Below are 16,853 nucleotides of genomic sequence, written 5' to 3' on the forward strand. Positions count from 1 at the left end.
CTACTAACATTCATAGCAGAAAAAATGCTGTATCTTTTCAGAAGTCAATCATTGTAATCTGCCTGTATTTCATAGTGTTTATCTTTTAAGGTTTTTTATCTCACTAACAACTTTAAGACTCCTTTCCTTCCTTTAGCTAACTTCACTAATTCCTGTGTAAAGATGTATATATTTAGTAGGTGTGTACTGATCTCTCAATGTCTAATACCAATGTTGAACTCTGGGTATGGGGTTGTTGCCTTTAGATTAACAATAGTTTATTTTCCTTTCTAAACATATAATCCAAATACAAAATGATATAACCATCATATTAGGCATCACTCCCATATGGAAACAATTAACCTGGGCTAAGCACCTTTCTCCTCTGCAGATGTGGCTAGCACCTTTCTTCTGCCATCCTTTTTCATACTCTTTATTTTATGTCACTGTGTTTTAGTTATGGTTCCTAGATGGACCCTATCCACTTTTGAGTTAAGGAACCTTAGTTTACTGGCAGTGTACTTTTTATTTTAATTCATTTTAATACTAATTTTTAAGACTGTTACTATGGCTATGAGAGTATAAAACATGTTACTTCTGTTAATCAGATAGCCTACTGTATATTATAAAACCTTTGAAGAGTAATGCTATGAGGTTATGCCCCCTTTTTTTTTTAATCAGTACTATTGTATTTGTAGTACTCAATGTTAGCATCTACTAGGGACTTTACAACTCATCTGAAACATTTTCTGGAATGTATCTTAAAGCAGTCGCTGCTCTACTTGCATGGCCAGTTTTAGCCTTTTACCAGAGTTGTGTTAAAAAAGAATTAGAATTCAAACTTCATGACCCCCAGCCCAGTTATGTACTCACTCTCCGGCACTTTGTCTTACCAAATTTATTTTTGGGGATAGCAGGGAACTTGTAAAAACGACCCTAAAATAAGTATGTTTTTACTGAGCCTTCTGCAGTTTCATTCATTGTTTTAATTTTCATATTTAAACATATTACCCTCAAAAGGTAAATTATTCTAATTTACCTATTTTATTTCAAACAGATCATGTTGTTTGTGAAGAAGAGTTTAAGTACGCCATGTTAGCTTTAAACTGTATATGCCCAGCAACATCTACACTCATTACACTACTGGTTCATACCTCTAGAGGGCAGTAAGTATATTTTTTTTTCTTAAGATAACTGGTAGTTTTGTGATTTAGAGCTGTAGTAAGCAAAAATATACAACTAGATATGTGCCTACATTTGTTTTTGTTTACTTCATGAACATTAGAGAGATATGGACTTCTTAAGAGGCCCAAGACATAAATAGTTTTGCTCTTGGTTGTTATTGCTATAATTCATTAATCTTGATATAATAATTATGATCTACATTCTAATTTTCAACATCATTTCCATGATTAATACTTTTATAGTAATTAAAACTTTACCATAGGAATTCTGTCAGTAATAAGATCTTAAATAAAATTTATACGAAAGCTTTATGTATGCTATTGACCTCAAGGTTGTGCTTTTCTAGTGTTTAATATTTATATGTAATGAAGTAAACCCTATTATGTGCGTTTTGCAGTATATGAGAGAAGGCAATGTCATTAGAAAATGTGATATTCTTTTGCATATTTTTATCATTTCATATATACAAAATTTGTTTTGATTTGCATGAAGTAAGAAAATTGGGAGTGAACATACAGCTTTAATTTTAGAAAACAAATGTTGTATTGTGATGTATTTTGCTTCATATTACTTGGCATTGCAGGCAAAATATTGATTATTTAGTTAACTTTTACTGTGTGCTTTTAGTCAAGGTGTTCGTTCATTCGTCTTTTTTTTTTTTCATAAGTTAAAGAGTTGTTATTTAAATGAACTACTAGAGGCCCCTCGGCCTTGCAAACTTTATATGCCCCAGTACAGGGGAATGCCAGGGCCAAGAAGTAGGAGTTGGGTGGGTAGGGGAGCAGGGCGGGGGGGGGGGTATAGGAAACTTTCGGGATAGCATTTGAAATGTAAATAAAGAAAATATCTAATAAAAAATTATTCACACCATTAATGGGAGGAGAAGCCATTGGTCCTGTGAAGGCTTGATGCCCCAGTGTAGGGGAACACCAGGGCAGGGAAGTAGAAGCGGTAACACTCTCATAGAAGCAGGAGGAGGAGGTCAGGATAGGGGGTTTGCGGAGGGGAAACTGGGAAAGAGGATAGCATTTGAAATGTAAATAAGTAAAATATTCACAAAAAGCAAATAGATTCAGAATGAATAAATTCTTTTCCCTGGACTTTATGGTAGATAGGAGTCACTAATATAAAATAGTCAATGCCCAATGGTATTTTAAAGGAGACTTCACTATCTTTTCTCTAATTGCATTGTGGTTCTGCTTAGATGATAAAGATTCCCTCAGGGGCAATTTTCACAAATTCTTAATAGAAATATTTCCATTCTGCACAGTTCCGTGTGTTTCATCTCTGCAGTGGAAGGAGGGAAAGAGAACATGAGTGGAATAATTTGTTTTCAAGTTGTATTCTAGTTTGGTCCAATTAAAGTAGAGAAAAATCTTTTGAACCTAGTAATGTTTAAAGTTGAACATTTTGATACAGTCATATTGTCTGTAATCAGCATTTCTTTAATTGTAGCAAACTACACAGAATTATTAAAAATTCCCTGCACCCTTTCAGCCCTGACCAGCCATCTAACTTAGCTCTGTTTCTGCTGGTTTGCCAGTGCTAGATATTCCCATGTGCCATGTGTTGCTGGACCAGGTTAGATAATTTTTGAGTGACATTTTCAAAGTCTAACTATACTATGACACACAATGAATGGTATTCTTAGATTTAAGATGATGCCAGAACAGAAGTGTCCATCTTTCATTTTTCTGTTTAACCTAGGATCAGCATACAGGTTGTTGCTAATACAATGAAAGACTCTGGTGTTGTCTCTATATTATGCCTTTATTAATTTGGAGTTTGTTAAATCTAAGAGTAGAATTACTAGATCATATGGTCACTCACTATGTGAATAAGTTTTTGGATGCTCTTAGAATATTTATAAATAAATTATTATATTTTGAGTTTTCCTAGCTCTGTATCAGGGTTCCAATTTGATCACAGTTTCATCAGTACTCAATCTTCCCTTTTGCTTCCAACTATCATATTTGGGTGTGAAGATGCCTCATTGCATATTTGGATTGCATTTACTCATGGATAATTATATACAACATAATACTGTATCCTTTTAGTGTGTAATGAAACTGCATATGTCCTTGAGGAAAGAATTTATGCATAATGGACACATTACTATAAGAGAAATATTGAAGATAAATAGAATATGGAAAACATCTTAAATTTTGCTTAGAAACACTTAGTGCATTAATTAAACTTGTCAGTATGGTGCAGGTTTGTATTGTATCATATTGTACTGTGGGTTGTCAGGCTTAGAAACAATTGCCTACACCCACTAAAGCATCTTTCTGTCCGCTGTAGCTGACACTTTCCTGAATATTATTAGTTTATGTGTTTAAAACAAATGGAAGCACTGATATAAGAACATTACATCTTAGTTTGTTAATAATTATACACTTATTAAAATAAATACATAGTTACCAAAGGAACACATTTAAAAATCTGGAGGAAAGATATCTATCATCCTGGAAGAATGAAAAATACTATGTTAAAAGTTTGTTTTTAACCTCTTTTCTTGTCTTGTTACTTGATGTAATTTAGGATTGCCCCAAAAAAGAAAAGCTTCAAAATTAGCATAGGCAGTTCCACATACTATTCGCAGTGCTGTAAGTCACACTTTTTGTATCTGTAGTGTACTTCTGAAATAAGGGCATAGCATTGGTATAATGACGTCATCCAAGTTATCTGCCCTATTTGAATTGTCTACTAACATTATCTTCTTTTGTCCTATCAAAATATTCTGTTGTATTTTATATATTTATGTCTTTCTTCTCATATTCTTCTAAAATGTGACACTTCCTATGAGTATAATCCCATGATTTTTATGAAGAAAGAAAGATAGATAGATAGATAGGTAGATAGATAGATAGATAGATAGATAGATAGATAGATAGATAGATAGATAGATGTATGTTAGAATATATAATATGGAATTTTCACAGTGTTTCAAGAGAACCCAGAAGCAAATGACATCCTTCTAGGAACGATTTTAGCCTTCTTCAGTATTGTTCTGATACAAAGTGAATGGATATTGGGGCTTTTTTTTAAGTTCTTTATTCATTTTGCATCTCGATCACTGCCCTCCTCCTGATTCCCCCTCACATAGACCCTCCCCCTGCTCTCCTCGCCTACTTCTGTGAGAAGGTGGGGCACTGCCTATAGGTATCACTCAACCATGGAGCTTGAAGTCTCTGGAAAGTTAGGCTCATCTTCTCCCACTGAGGCCAGACTAGCACGTGCTGCAGTTGCTGGGGGCCTTGTTTCATCCGGTATATGCGCTATGGTTGGTGGCTCAGTCAGTGAGAGCTCCCAAGGGTCCAGGTTAATTGATTCTGGTGGTCTTCCTGTGGAGTTGTTATCCACTTTGGGACCTTCTTTCCTTACCTCTTCCAAAAGAGTCATCAAGGTCCATCCAATGTTTGGCTGTAAGTCTCAGCTTCTATTTCAGTCACCTGCTGGGAAGATCCTCTTGGAAGACAGTTATACTAGATTCCTATCTATCTGCATGAATAAGAGAGTATCATTAATAGTGCCAGCGATTGGTGCTAGCTCATGGGATAGGTCTCAAGTTTAGCTGGTCATTGGCTGGCCATTCCCTCAGTGTTTGCTCCATCTTTGTCTCTGCATTTCTTGTAGACAGGATAGAATTTGTACTCAAAAATTTTGTCGGTGAGTTGGTGTCCTTATCCCTCCACTGAAGATCCTGCCTGGATACAGGAGATAGCCTCTTCAGGTTCCATATTCCCATTTCTATGAGTCTTTCCATCCCAGCTTTATAGCACATCCTAGAAATGTCCCACACTACCCAACCCCCCACCAGCTTCATATTTGCGTTCATTCTCTTGGTTCTCTGGTTATCTCTTCTGTCTCTCCCCACAGCTGACCCTGAACACCTCCTCATTCCCTTTCCCATCCCCCCACACCCACTACCCTCCCTTCTATGATTACTGTATCCCCCTTCTAAGTGAGATTCAAGCATCCTTGCTTGGGCCTTCCTTCTTGTTTATCTGCTTTGGATCTGCTGAGTGTATCATGGGTATCCTGCAGTTTATGCTTAATATGGGGATATCTTAATTAAGGAGTGTTGTAGGAAAAATAGAACGAAAGCCTAGTAACTCTGATGGCAGAAAACAAGGACTTGTGTTGTGTAAATACCAAGAAAATGGCACAAGGTCCAAATTAATAGCTTCCCTGATGGTGCTAAAAATTAAGTAACAAAATTATTTTAACCTGTGAAATAAAATAAATACCAGGAATCCACATGGAAACATAAAAAAGTTAATGGATAAAGGAAACTTAAAACTTTCTTCTCTCTTTTTTTTTTTTTAGATATTTTCTTTATTTACATTTCAAATGTTATGTCCTTTCCTGGTCTCCTATCCAAAAACTCCCTATCCCATCCTCCCACCCTTGCTCACCAACCCAACAACTCCTGCTTCCCTGTCCTCGCATTCTTCTACGCTTGGGCATCAAGCCTTCTCAGGACCAAGGGCTTCTCCTCCCATTGATAAACATCAAAGCCATTCTCTGCTAAATATGTAGCTGAAGCCCCGGGTCCCTCCATGTATATGCTAGTTGGTGGTTTAGTCACTGGGAGCTCTGGAATACTGGTTGGTTCATACTCTTGTTCCTCCTATGGGGCTGCGAGCCCCTTCAGTTCCTTCGGTCCTTTCTCTAGCTCCTCCATTGGGAATGACACCCTTTACAATAGTCACAAACAATATAGACTATCTTGGTGTGACTCTAACCAAACAAGTGAAAGATCTGAATGACAATAACTTCAAGTCTCTGAAAAAGTAAAACTCTCTTTCTAAAAATCTCCAATACTAAATCTAGAAGTCATGAAACTACAATAAGAAAATATATAAATATTGCTCTTCTGCCAATCAGTGCTAATGAGAGTGGGTAAAAAACTAGAGGAGAAACAGAACTGCATTCTTGACATACCTTTCCCAGATATTTATTAGCTGCAATTTAAAACTTGTAACTTTACAAGAAAACCCTGACAAACATACCCTAAGCTAGGAAATGCTAGAAATAGCCTCAAGGAAAATACCTAAAATATATCACAGACGTTCACAGAATGCATGAAGGACCCATCTTAGTTTCTTTAATTTTTCTGCAAGCATTTTCCTATTATGAATAAACAGAAAAAAAGATACATAGAAAGTATGAGCAGAATCCCATGTTTATAGACTTTAAAAATGTCACAGTAGTAGAAAAAAAGAAAGGGTGGTTATATTTCATCACCTGGTGCAGGTTAACTTGGAAGGGTTTTAAAGGTTTACAATCTGTGTGGTCGGGGAGAGTTCACTCAGAAAAATCTTTAAGAAAGCATTCATTTGTAGAAAATATACACTAAGGCAAATGGTGGCAAAGATGCTTGCTATGCCCTAGTGCTCGGAGACTTTGTGCTACATGGGGCAGAGCCTGCCCCTTTTCTCTACTTAGGAAGTAGGTTAATGACCTCAAGTGAGACATTAGCCATAAGCCAATCCCTGGGCATATTACCCAAGCACCCACACATTCACTATGTTCAAACACCCATGAGAAAAAAAAAAGGAGAATCCAGTGTTTTGGCTCCAGGAAAAGGCCCAAGGAAACCCACCAGGGAGTGAAGAAAAGAAAGAGGGAAATGAGAAATGTAGACGATGAGTGAGCAGCTTTATCTTTCCCTGAGCTTGTTGCAGAGAGCCCAGGGAATCAGCTGCCATGTGGGTGGAAGAGAAAGTTTCTCAAAAGTAATAGGGATTATAATTACCATCCTGGCTGCCAGAAAGGAAAGGAGGAAAAGGGTGGGAGATAATGCTCACAGGGACTATTTTTAGCTCCATAGGAAGGTTCACACTCAAAACTGTGACAGAAGACTACATTTTGAAATCTGGAAAATCTAGTTCACTGTTTAGAATAGCGTGCCAGTGACTGCAAGGGGTACTGTGACTTAACTTTAAAAGTCTCATTCTCTCTCTCTCTCTCTCTCTCTCTCTCTCTCTCTCTCTTTCTCTCTTTCTCTCTCTCTCTTTCTCTCACACACACATACATAGACTCTCACTCTGCCTATCTCTGTCTCTATCTCTTTGACACACACACACACACACACAAACACACACACACACACTCACATAGACATAACAAGTTTTGAATATGTTAGCTAATCTAAATCAGCATATACAAGTTGAACTTTATTTACTAGCTATGTGCCTAAGCTGCAAGAGTCACTGCTCAGCATGCATGGACAACTGGGCTCTATCCACTGCACATCACATTACAAATGAACAGGTCTTTTATTGGTGCACATCTATAATCCCAATATTTGTGTGGTAGATGTAGGAAGATCAATTGTTTAAGGCCATCTGTAGCTACATAAGTTTGAATCTAGCCTTGGCAACATGAGGTCTTTTTTTTTTTTTCAAAATAATGATGTGACATATCTTTAAAAATGATCTGATTCTCTAATCCCACCCATATATTTTGATGTGATTTTCTGAGGGTTCCATCATGTATCTTTCTTCCTATGACTTTGCTTCACATCACTTCCAGCATGCTGAACTTCAGCTGCAACAAAGTGAAGAAATATCCCTTTTCAATGACTATGACTTATGATTAATTATCCACTGCTTCATTTTGACCCCCTGTCCAACTCAGATAGAGTGTAGTTTTCCAGTACTCAACAGGAGCTCAGTGGCTAACACTTACTATTAGACCCAGTTTTATACTTAGAACCCCACAGAACTTGTTAATGACCTAAATGGGCTCTACCTGCTTATTCAACTTCGACAGCCTGTTCTGTTGGATGACATTTAGGCCATAAACATATTCTCATTTACAGGTTCAGGAGAATTTATAGGTAATTTTGGTATCAAACTTTCTGTCTCTCTGTCTCTCTCTTTCATTCCTCTTCTTGTGTGTTCAGTGTCTCTCTCTCTGTTTCTCTCTGTCTCTGTCTCTCTTTGTCTCTCTGTCCCTCTGTCTCTCTGTCTCTCTGTCTCTGTCTCTGTCTCTGTCTCTGTCTCTGTCTCTCTCTCTCTCTCTCTCTCTCTCTCTCTCTGTGTGTGTGTGTGTATGTATGTATGTATGTATTGTGACCATCACTGGCCACTAAAAATAATAACAAAACATGTTATTCAAGTAATACAAACGCCTGGAGACTGTAAATAGAGGAAATTCATTTATTTAAAGTTCTTGAAGCCAGAAGGCCAATCAGTGCTCCGTCTCCTTGATTGCCTTTTTCTAGCTCCTCAGATGGTGTCTCCTCAATGAGCCCACACCTCTGCTGTTTTTTGTGTGCCCACATTTCACCTTCTTCTAAGAACACATGTCAACTTGGATTAGGACTCCTTGCAACAGTCCCAGTTTATTGAAAACACCTCCTCAAAGGCTTGATTGCCAAATGCAGCCATGTCCCAAGCTACTAGGAATCAAGCTTGGACATGTGGATTGAAGGGAGTGCACTGTTTGGCTCCTAACATGGTCAGGGGGTGTGAGTGTGGTGGGTTCTTTGGGATTCCATCCACAAACTGTTCTTGTTTTCTGGGGTGTATCCAGTTCCAAACACTCCCACAGAAATGTGATCCTTTGATCACAAAAGTTAAGAAACACAATAGTTTCTGTTTGTGCCTGGTGGGTTTTTTTATCCATTTCTTTCATAACATAAAGAAGTATTCAGTTGTGGTGGTACATACCTGCAATCCTGATGCTTGCAGGCATAGGCAGGGTGATCTGGAACAGGAAGGAACAATCCATATTACTGGGAATGCTAAATATATCCTGCGCTAAAAAAGGCTCTGTCTCAAAACCAACAAATAAAAACAACTATAATAAGAACTTCAAGAGTGGAACTCTAAATGAAGAAAGGGGAAGTGATGTGTTCTTTAAACATGCTGAAAATTTCTTTTATATGGGCTAATGTATAATGAGAGTTTGCACAGAATGGCATTTTATTTTAGGTCTCTCTCAGTCCACGTGTTTACTTGAGATTTTCTTAAGTACACTAATAAAGAATTAACTGGAGGCCTCCTGTGGAACACATTTTGAGAAATCTGTGTAGAGTAGTGGCCTTGCAGTCCTCTGCTTGGGGAGCCTCTAATAGCTTAACATTCATCGTCAAATGAGATTGAAACATTTCCATTTTATGTCTTTATGGCATTCTGTGCATGAGTCCTGGCTTATTTTTACCTCCTTATCTCCCATGGTTCTCTTGTGTATAGCACTTTCTCCAAATAACATATACTAAATATACTTTGTAGTTTCCGCCTTCTGTATCTTTTTTAAATGTGGTTCCCTATGCCTTAAATTCACTCTTTCTCCCTTCCTGGAAGATTTTGTTATATCAAAGGTTCTTTCTCCTTATGGATGTTTCTAAACTTTCTAATTTGATGTGATTTATTCTCTTTAAACTTGCAATGAATTTTGTTATGTTTGACCAATATATATGTATTATGCCCTTGTGCACAGGTCTTTATGTTCCTGCCTCCTTGATTATAAAATAATTCAAATAGAGGTTTTTACTTAGACATTTTATATCTCTGGAAAGTTCTTTTGTACAACATAAGTGTTCATTAGGCATTAATTGAATGAGTGCCATAAAGAATATGCTTAATTAGTCCTCTGAATCCTGGTATTTTGTGAACCTTACACATTTAATTTACTCCTTCCCCAGACTTTGTTGAAAATGACCAAGAAATAATTAAACACGTTTCATGATCAAAATGATAAGAGATGAGAGCTTTTCTTGGTTTTTTGAGAGGTGAAAGTAAGCAATGTCGAGGAAAGCAACTGCCATGGTATTTCAGATGATGCCAAAATAGGAGGAGCCAAGGCCCAGGAGGCTCTGGTATTGTAGATTCCTAGAAAAGGAAAATAGTAACCTCATTCTGTAGAAAGACCAAAGAAAGAGTCATTCCTCTTCTTCATCAGTTTCCTACACGCCCATAACTTTAAAATTATTTTAAATTAGAAGTGTATCGGTGGAAATAAGATGATAAGATTTTTCTTAGTATAGCTTTGATTTTTGGTGTACAGATGTGTGTGTATGAGTGTGTGTTTATTTGTGTGTGGGTGTGTGTATGAGTGTGTGTATATGTAATATGGGTAGCCTGTCTATTCATCTTCCTCATCATCTTGTTCATCATCATCACCATCATCATCTATTGCTCTTCCTCTATGCATGGAGAGGGCACAGATCAATGGCAGGTGACCTTCTCTAGTCCTCTACCTCTTTTTTAATGTTTACTTTATGTCTTTAAATCCAATTTTGAAATGTTTTACATGACAAAAAATAATTAATTGATATGGCCAAATTAAAAATACTCATCTGTTAAATGGTTATAAATGTTTTTACCTGAAAGTCCAAAAATTAAAACAATAACAAATCTAAATGATAATATAAATATTTTTATATTCATTGCTTTCTACAAGGATTCATTAATAATTCCAATAGTTATGTATCAGACCACTCTGAATTTGTATCAGTTTTGTGCCATAAAAAGAGATTCTCTATCTGAACCATGAAAAGAGACTAAGGGAAAAACATTATAATTTACTTAAATAAGTTTAGCAAATAGTGAGTTATGGACAGAATTCAGAAAATATTTTCCAAATTATTCTCTATATTTCCTACTATAGGGTGAATATTGATGGTAACCAGTCAGGATCCCATGCAAGGGAGTGGACAGTGATTCTTGACTCTTCCAATTTTTCATAGATTTATATTCATGTGATTTGAACATTAATAACTTATTTGTTAATACTAAGCCCAGTGTTTTCTACAGCCTAAGTTATCAGCTGAGCCTCTCCATGATGCCCTCATGCTCAGACAGCGACCACCTTACCCACTGTGACCTTCTAACCTCTAAAATAAGTATCTTACTTATTTATTTTCAATGTCTGGCATATATTTTCTGCAAAGCAATGTTGGATTGGCTCTTGACCCTCAATAATGAGAATACATGTTCCCTTCTGTTTCAGTGTGAACTGAAACCAGCCATTTTAAAGATGCTCTTCAAAGAAAAATGGATACTTTATTATCTCAATATCCAATTCTACAAATTCTAAAATGCATTTTTTTATTTGCTGAATAACATCATATTGGATATAGTTCTGCTGGTGTACTGGTTTAGGACAGTGACCTTTACTTGAATGAAGATTATGTATGAAAATAGGCTAGACTTGGTGTTTTTCATAGTCACAGTTAAAATTTAAAAACTAGTTCAAAATTATTATTAAAAATTAAAATGAAAATCATACATATGTATAGATTTATATATTAAAAATAATATTATAATAAATGAAAACAAAATTACATGTAAAAGTACATTAAGATATTTAGTGTTGCTTCAAAAATTTAGAAATTCAAGTAATGTAGAAAGATATTAAAGATTTATATAGCCATGTGAATGGTTGTTTAAATATATAAAATGCTGTGGCTATTTTTGACACAATTGGTTTTAATTTTTAGAATATGTAACAAAAATTCTTCCTGATAAGATGTATGAAAATGAATTTTTATATATTCCTCTTAGAGAGAAAAATATCATAACAAATAAATCCTGAAATTAAAAGAGCTCAAAATGAATATAATTCTTACTATCAGGATGATTGAAAACTAAAAGTTGTAAAAGAGAATGTGTGAAGATTTGTTGAAATTAGAGATGTTATTGCTAAACTTTTCTGAAGTATTTAATATTATAAAAGCTTATGTTTTAGGTTAGGATTTTAAATACAAGTTCAGAGAAATTATACATGAGGACCTAACTGCATAGAAGATTAAAAACTTGAATATAAGAAATTTTGAGACAAAAAAAAAAGATTTTTAAATTGACATGGTGTCTTAGGGTTTTACTGTTGTGAACAGACACCATGATCAAGGCAAGTGAGTGAGGTAACCCAATCACAAAGGAACTCTCACAATATGTACTCACTGATAAGTGGATATTAGCCCAGAAACTTAGGATACCCAAGATATAAGATACAATTTGCTAAACACATTAAACTCAAGAGAACGAAGACCAAAGTGTGGACACTTTGCCCCTTCTTAGAATAGGAAACAAAACACCCATGGAAGGAATTACAGAGACAAAATTTGGAAGTGTGACGAAAGGATGGACCATCTAGTGATTGCCATATCCAGAGATCCATCCCATGATCCAAACGCTGACACCATTGCATACACTAGCAAGATTTTGCTGAAAGGACCCAGATATAGCTGTCTCCTGTGAGACTATGCCGGGGCCTAGCAAACACAGAAGTGGACGCTCACAGTCAGCTATTGAATGGATCACAGGGCCCCCAATGGAGGAGCTAGAGAAAGCACCCAAGGAACTAAAGGGAACTGCAACCCTATAGGTGGAACAACATTATGAACTAACCAGTACCCCGGAGCTCTTGACCTTAGCTGCATATGTATCAAAAGATGGCCTAGTCAGCCATCACTGGAAAGAGAGGCCCATTGGACTTGCAAACTTTACATGCCCCAGTACAGGGGAACGCCAGGGCCCAAAAGGGGGAGTGGGTGGGTAGGGGAGTGTGGGGGGTGGGTATGGGGGACTTTTGGTATAGCATTGGAAATGTAAATGAGCTAAATACCTAATAAAAAATGGGAAAAAAAAACATTTAATGAGGATGGCTAACAGGTTCAGAGGTTCTGTCCATTATCATCAAGGTGGGAGCATGGCAGCATCCAGGCAGGCATGGCACAGGCAGAGCTGAGAGTTCTATGTCTTCATCCAAAGGTTGCTAGTGGAAGACTGACTTCCAGGCAACTAGGGTGAGAATCTTATGCCCACACCCACAGTGACACACCTACTCCAACAAGGTCACACTTCCAAATCGTACCACTACCTGGTCCAAGAATATACAAACCATCACAAGTGGTCTGATTAAATGCAGATTATAAATAGGAGAAACTTCTCCCAGGAAAAAAAAGTACTTTCAAGTTTTAGAACAGTCCCGGTAGAGAAAACTTCTTAGGAAAATATCACATGTTCTTTCTCCTATAAGAACCTAGCCTTAAAAACAACTTGGGATGTAAACAGTGGAGAGCTAGCTGGGAAATGTGAGAACAGGATACTGGGGAAGGAAGGAAGTTAAAAAGTAACTAAATTAGTAGTCACTGACACAATCCCATTACCAAGGGCACAGGTCTGTTAATTTGTTAATTCTTTGGTGGCTACAGTTTTTTCCTTTATTTTAATTTTTTAAAGTTTGTCCTTTAACTCTATATTCAACGCATGACAGTTTAAACAACAGCCTTCAGTTTCCTTTTAATTCACTAACCATGCTTTGTGAATGAAAGAGATGCAGAAACCTATAAATTGTTTCTAGAGTATTGTGTTCTGAAATAACTTTTTTTCATCTCCTATCTCACAAAGGCAGTGCTCTGATTTGTGGATATCATGATACAGCACAGACTCTCAGCATTTTTAAACTTTTGAGGGTGCTGGGAATTAAATCCAGGACCTCACACATTCTTGGCAACCACTTTACCACTGAACCAACCCTTTATGTGGGCTTAGAACATGGTATAAATTTCGGTTAATGAACTTAATTTTGTCAATAAATTTATGGTAAGATGATTTTTTTTTCAAAATAAAGAACAAATTCAGTGACAACAGGAAGAGGCAGCAAAAAGTCTTCCAAGATACAAATATTTTTTAAAAGGGCAAGCACTATTAATCTTAAATAGCCAGAATAGGAAATTCCCAAGATTCCTTTATTCCTAAATATCATGTTAATGGTTGTTGGATGTAATTTTGCTGTAGAATTCATTATAGTGTGCTAATTTGAAGGTACAGACACAACAGTGGAACATCCGTATTACAGTCACTGAAGTGCTCAAACAGAACCTAAACAGTAGGTATATTGTAAGAGCACAGCTATACTCTGAGACAGTACAAAGTTCATTTTGACTCCAAATGTATATTGATTCTGAAGTACAGATTTAACATATGAGACATGAGAAAATGATGGTTGTAAGCTGTGATGTACAGTTTTACTAGTACAAATTAATTTCTTTCCTTCACATGACAGTTCTAAAACTATAAAAATCTTCTACCCAAATGATCAGGATTTATTTATTTTATTTTCTCAATAATTGATGGGAATTAAGTCAGTGTCTCGAAACACCCACATTTAAGATACCATGTGACAAATCAACTTTAAGGTTGGTGAATTTTAGCCAACCTATCAATTGTGAACATTCAACTTTTGATCACTTTAACTTCTTATTGAGCTTGATCCCTTTAATTATGTTTTCTGCTAGTGTGTATAGCCTTTCTCAATTCACTCCAATTTAGGCAATTGAATCACATATGCAGTAAATACCAAATATCTTTTCAGTTCCATCTAGTGGATAGAAAATCAATTATCATTTTTAATATAGTCTCTGCTACATTTTTGGTCTTAGAATGCAGATTTTTGTTTTTGTGTGTGATAATGTAAATAGCTGAAATCCTGCTTTCAAGCAGAAGTGCATAAACATATCCTCCTATAGTGAGCTGTATGATCCTATTTGTTCCTGTAGAAGTCTCACCTCTTTCAAGATAGAACACTATACATGTAGTCAAGTCTGTCTGAGAACTAGTGTTATGTAACTCTTCTATTCTCCACTCACCTCAGATAGGAAACTGAAACAAAGTAAGAATGCCACCAAATTCAAATTTGCTTTAAAAAAAAACAAAAACCTTTTGTTAGAGTTATAGGAGTGTGGGTGAGGGGATACTGATACAAGCAAAAATGACTCAAAGACAGATGCATCACTGAAAGCCCTGAAGCAGGATTGACAGCTCACAACACCTGGCAAAACAATGCACAGCACAGACTGCAAAATTCTCAACAAGCTTTGTGTGTCATTTCTTGGTGCCATATTTGGCCTGAGCTGCTTCCAGGATCAGGACGCTTCTTCTTCTTCTTTTTTTTTTTTCCTTCAGGCAGAAGGCATTAGTGATCTTTGTCAGTTTCAGGGACTTCTGGAAACCTTTGGGTTGCTTACTTCCTGATATCAATGAGATTTCTTCAAGATGAAATGTTTTGTCCCCTCCTAGAATATGCTGTGTCTTTATTAAGATTATCTCTAAGATGAAGGTTTATCACTGAGGAACTTTCTAGAAACCTACTATCAAGAATGAATCCATATCTAAAGATTTATGGTCTATTTTTGTTGTAATCATATTTTTTAGGGGTCTAATGTGCCCCATTCAGCACACAATTTATCAGTATGAATAAAATGTCATAGGCTACTATTTGTCATAATTATATTTTGAGCCAACAGTGATTAATCTGTAGATAACTTTTGAATGGTAGAAGTAAAGCCAAGATTGTAATACTTACATATTTTAACTTCTATTATATCAAAAGTTTCAGAGATTGTAAATCAAATATTTCATGGCTGTTAGAAAAAGATTATTCTGTAAATTCTTCAAATAAATATATAGAACTAAGATGATAGTCAATCTGTAGAGTTCAGAGTTAACTAAAATTAATAGATTTGAACTACATTTAAACATTTGGTTACTCATATAAAACTTTTGAAAATAGCCTCTAATCAATACAATGTTAATAAATATATTCATTTCATTTTTAATCATGCACACATAAACAAATATTTATTTCATTTATTTAAATATAAACTTATATGACCTCCTTTCCTAAGGCAAATTTTCAGTTATATATAAAGTTTATATTAGTTAATAAACTAGAATACTCTGTAAAGGATGTCTCTTAAAAATTTATTTTTTATTGTTGTGAAGATAAGTTGGCTGAATGATGCCAATAATTGTATATCCACAAATCAGGTGACAGTGTGTGAAGCTTGGGGAACCTATTAAAGTGTGTCTTGGGTTACAAATCAAATTCTACCACTTTTTTTTTTTTTTTTAAGACAGAGTTTCTCTGTATAGCCCTGGCTGTCCTGGAACTCACTTTGTAGACCAGGCTGGCCTCAAATTCAGACATCTGCCTGCCTCTGCCTCCCAAATGCTGAGATTAAAGGTGTGTGCCACCACAACCCAGATTTTTAATATGGACTCAGCAATAAGAAATTGTCAGATGAATGAGGTTTTTAAAATGTGAACATATTGAATAACTTGGTGCAGTTTTGACACAGAGATAGAGGTGCTGTGTAGTAAGGCTTCAAGATGTTGTATTTGGAACAGGAAATTCTATTGAACTAGTTCTTAATCGACTTTATTCACACTATGTGTATAGTGTATTTTTTTTGAGTGTCTGTGTGTGTGTGTGTGCACACATGTATATGTTATAAACAAAATATGCTCAGTCCATATGGAAATATATGGTATCTATTCTTTCAGAGTGGCCAACATAGTATTGGTTAATCTATTGGAGTAGTATTTTTGTTTTGTTTTGTTTTTTGATTTTTGTCTTAACAGAGACTATTCTCTGCTCTCATCACTCTCTACTTGCCTTCTGTTCTTTGTCTATGACTGAGGTCCTCTAAGTTTTGACCCTTCCATGTTAAGCGCTCCATTGATATTATTCTTGTTTAGGCTTTAAGCAGCCACATTGACCAGATCACATGAGGTTAGCTTCTCTGACTTTTCTATCCATTAACAAGATACAGAAGATGAAGATGTTTGTTGTTAGTGACTTTTACACCTATTTTCTTTCTTCTTTTACTTAATTTATTTACTCACTAACATCCAAATAGCCTCTCCACTCCTCCAAGGCCCCTGATA

At 36.0% G+C, this 16,853-nt stretch overlaps 1 protein-coding gene across 22 annotated transcripts in view; it reads left to right on the forward strand.

The window, feature by feature from the left end:
• The window catches only part of Kcnt2 (potassium channel, subfamily T, member 2), a 368,389-nt gene that overhangs the window by 237,432 nt on the left and 114,104 nt on the right, over positions 1-16,853 (forward strand). For 20 of the 22 annotated variants that reach the window (XR_001784498.1, XR_001784494.1, XR_001784492.1 and 17 more), the window contains one exon: positions 1,037-1,145. The exons of the other annotated variants lie outside the window; for them this stretch is intronic. Coding sequence is in view for 16 of the 20 variants with exons in the window: in XM_011247999.2 (XP_011246301.1) it covers positions 1,037-1,145 (109 nt within the window). In the remaining 4 variants the exon portion in view is untranslated. The remainder of the gene's footprint in view (positions 1-1,036; positions 1,146-16,853) is intronic. 22 annotated transcript variants of the gene reach the window in all.

The sequence above is a fragment of the Mus musculus genome, chromosome 1 (assembly GCF_000001635.26).
Source record: "Mus musculus strain C57BL/6J chromosome 1, GRCm38.p6 C57BL/6J".
In the NCBI taxonomy this organism is placed as follows: domain Eukaryota; kingdom Metazoa; phylum Chordata; class Mammalia; order Rodentia; family Muridae; genus Mus; species Mus musculus.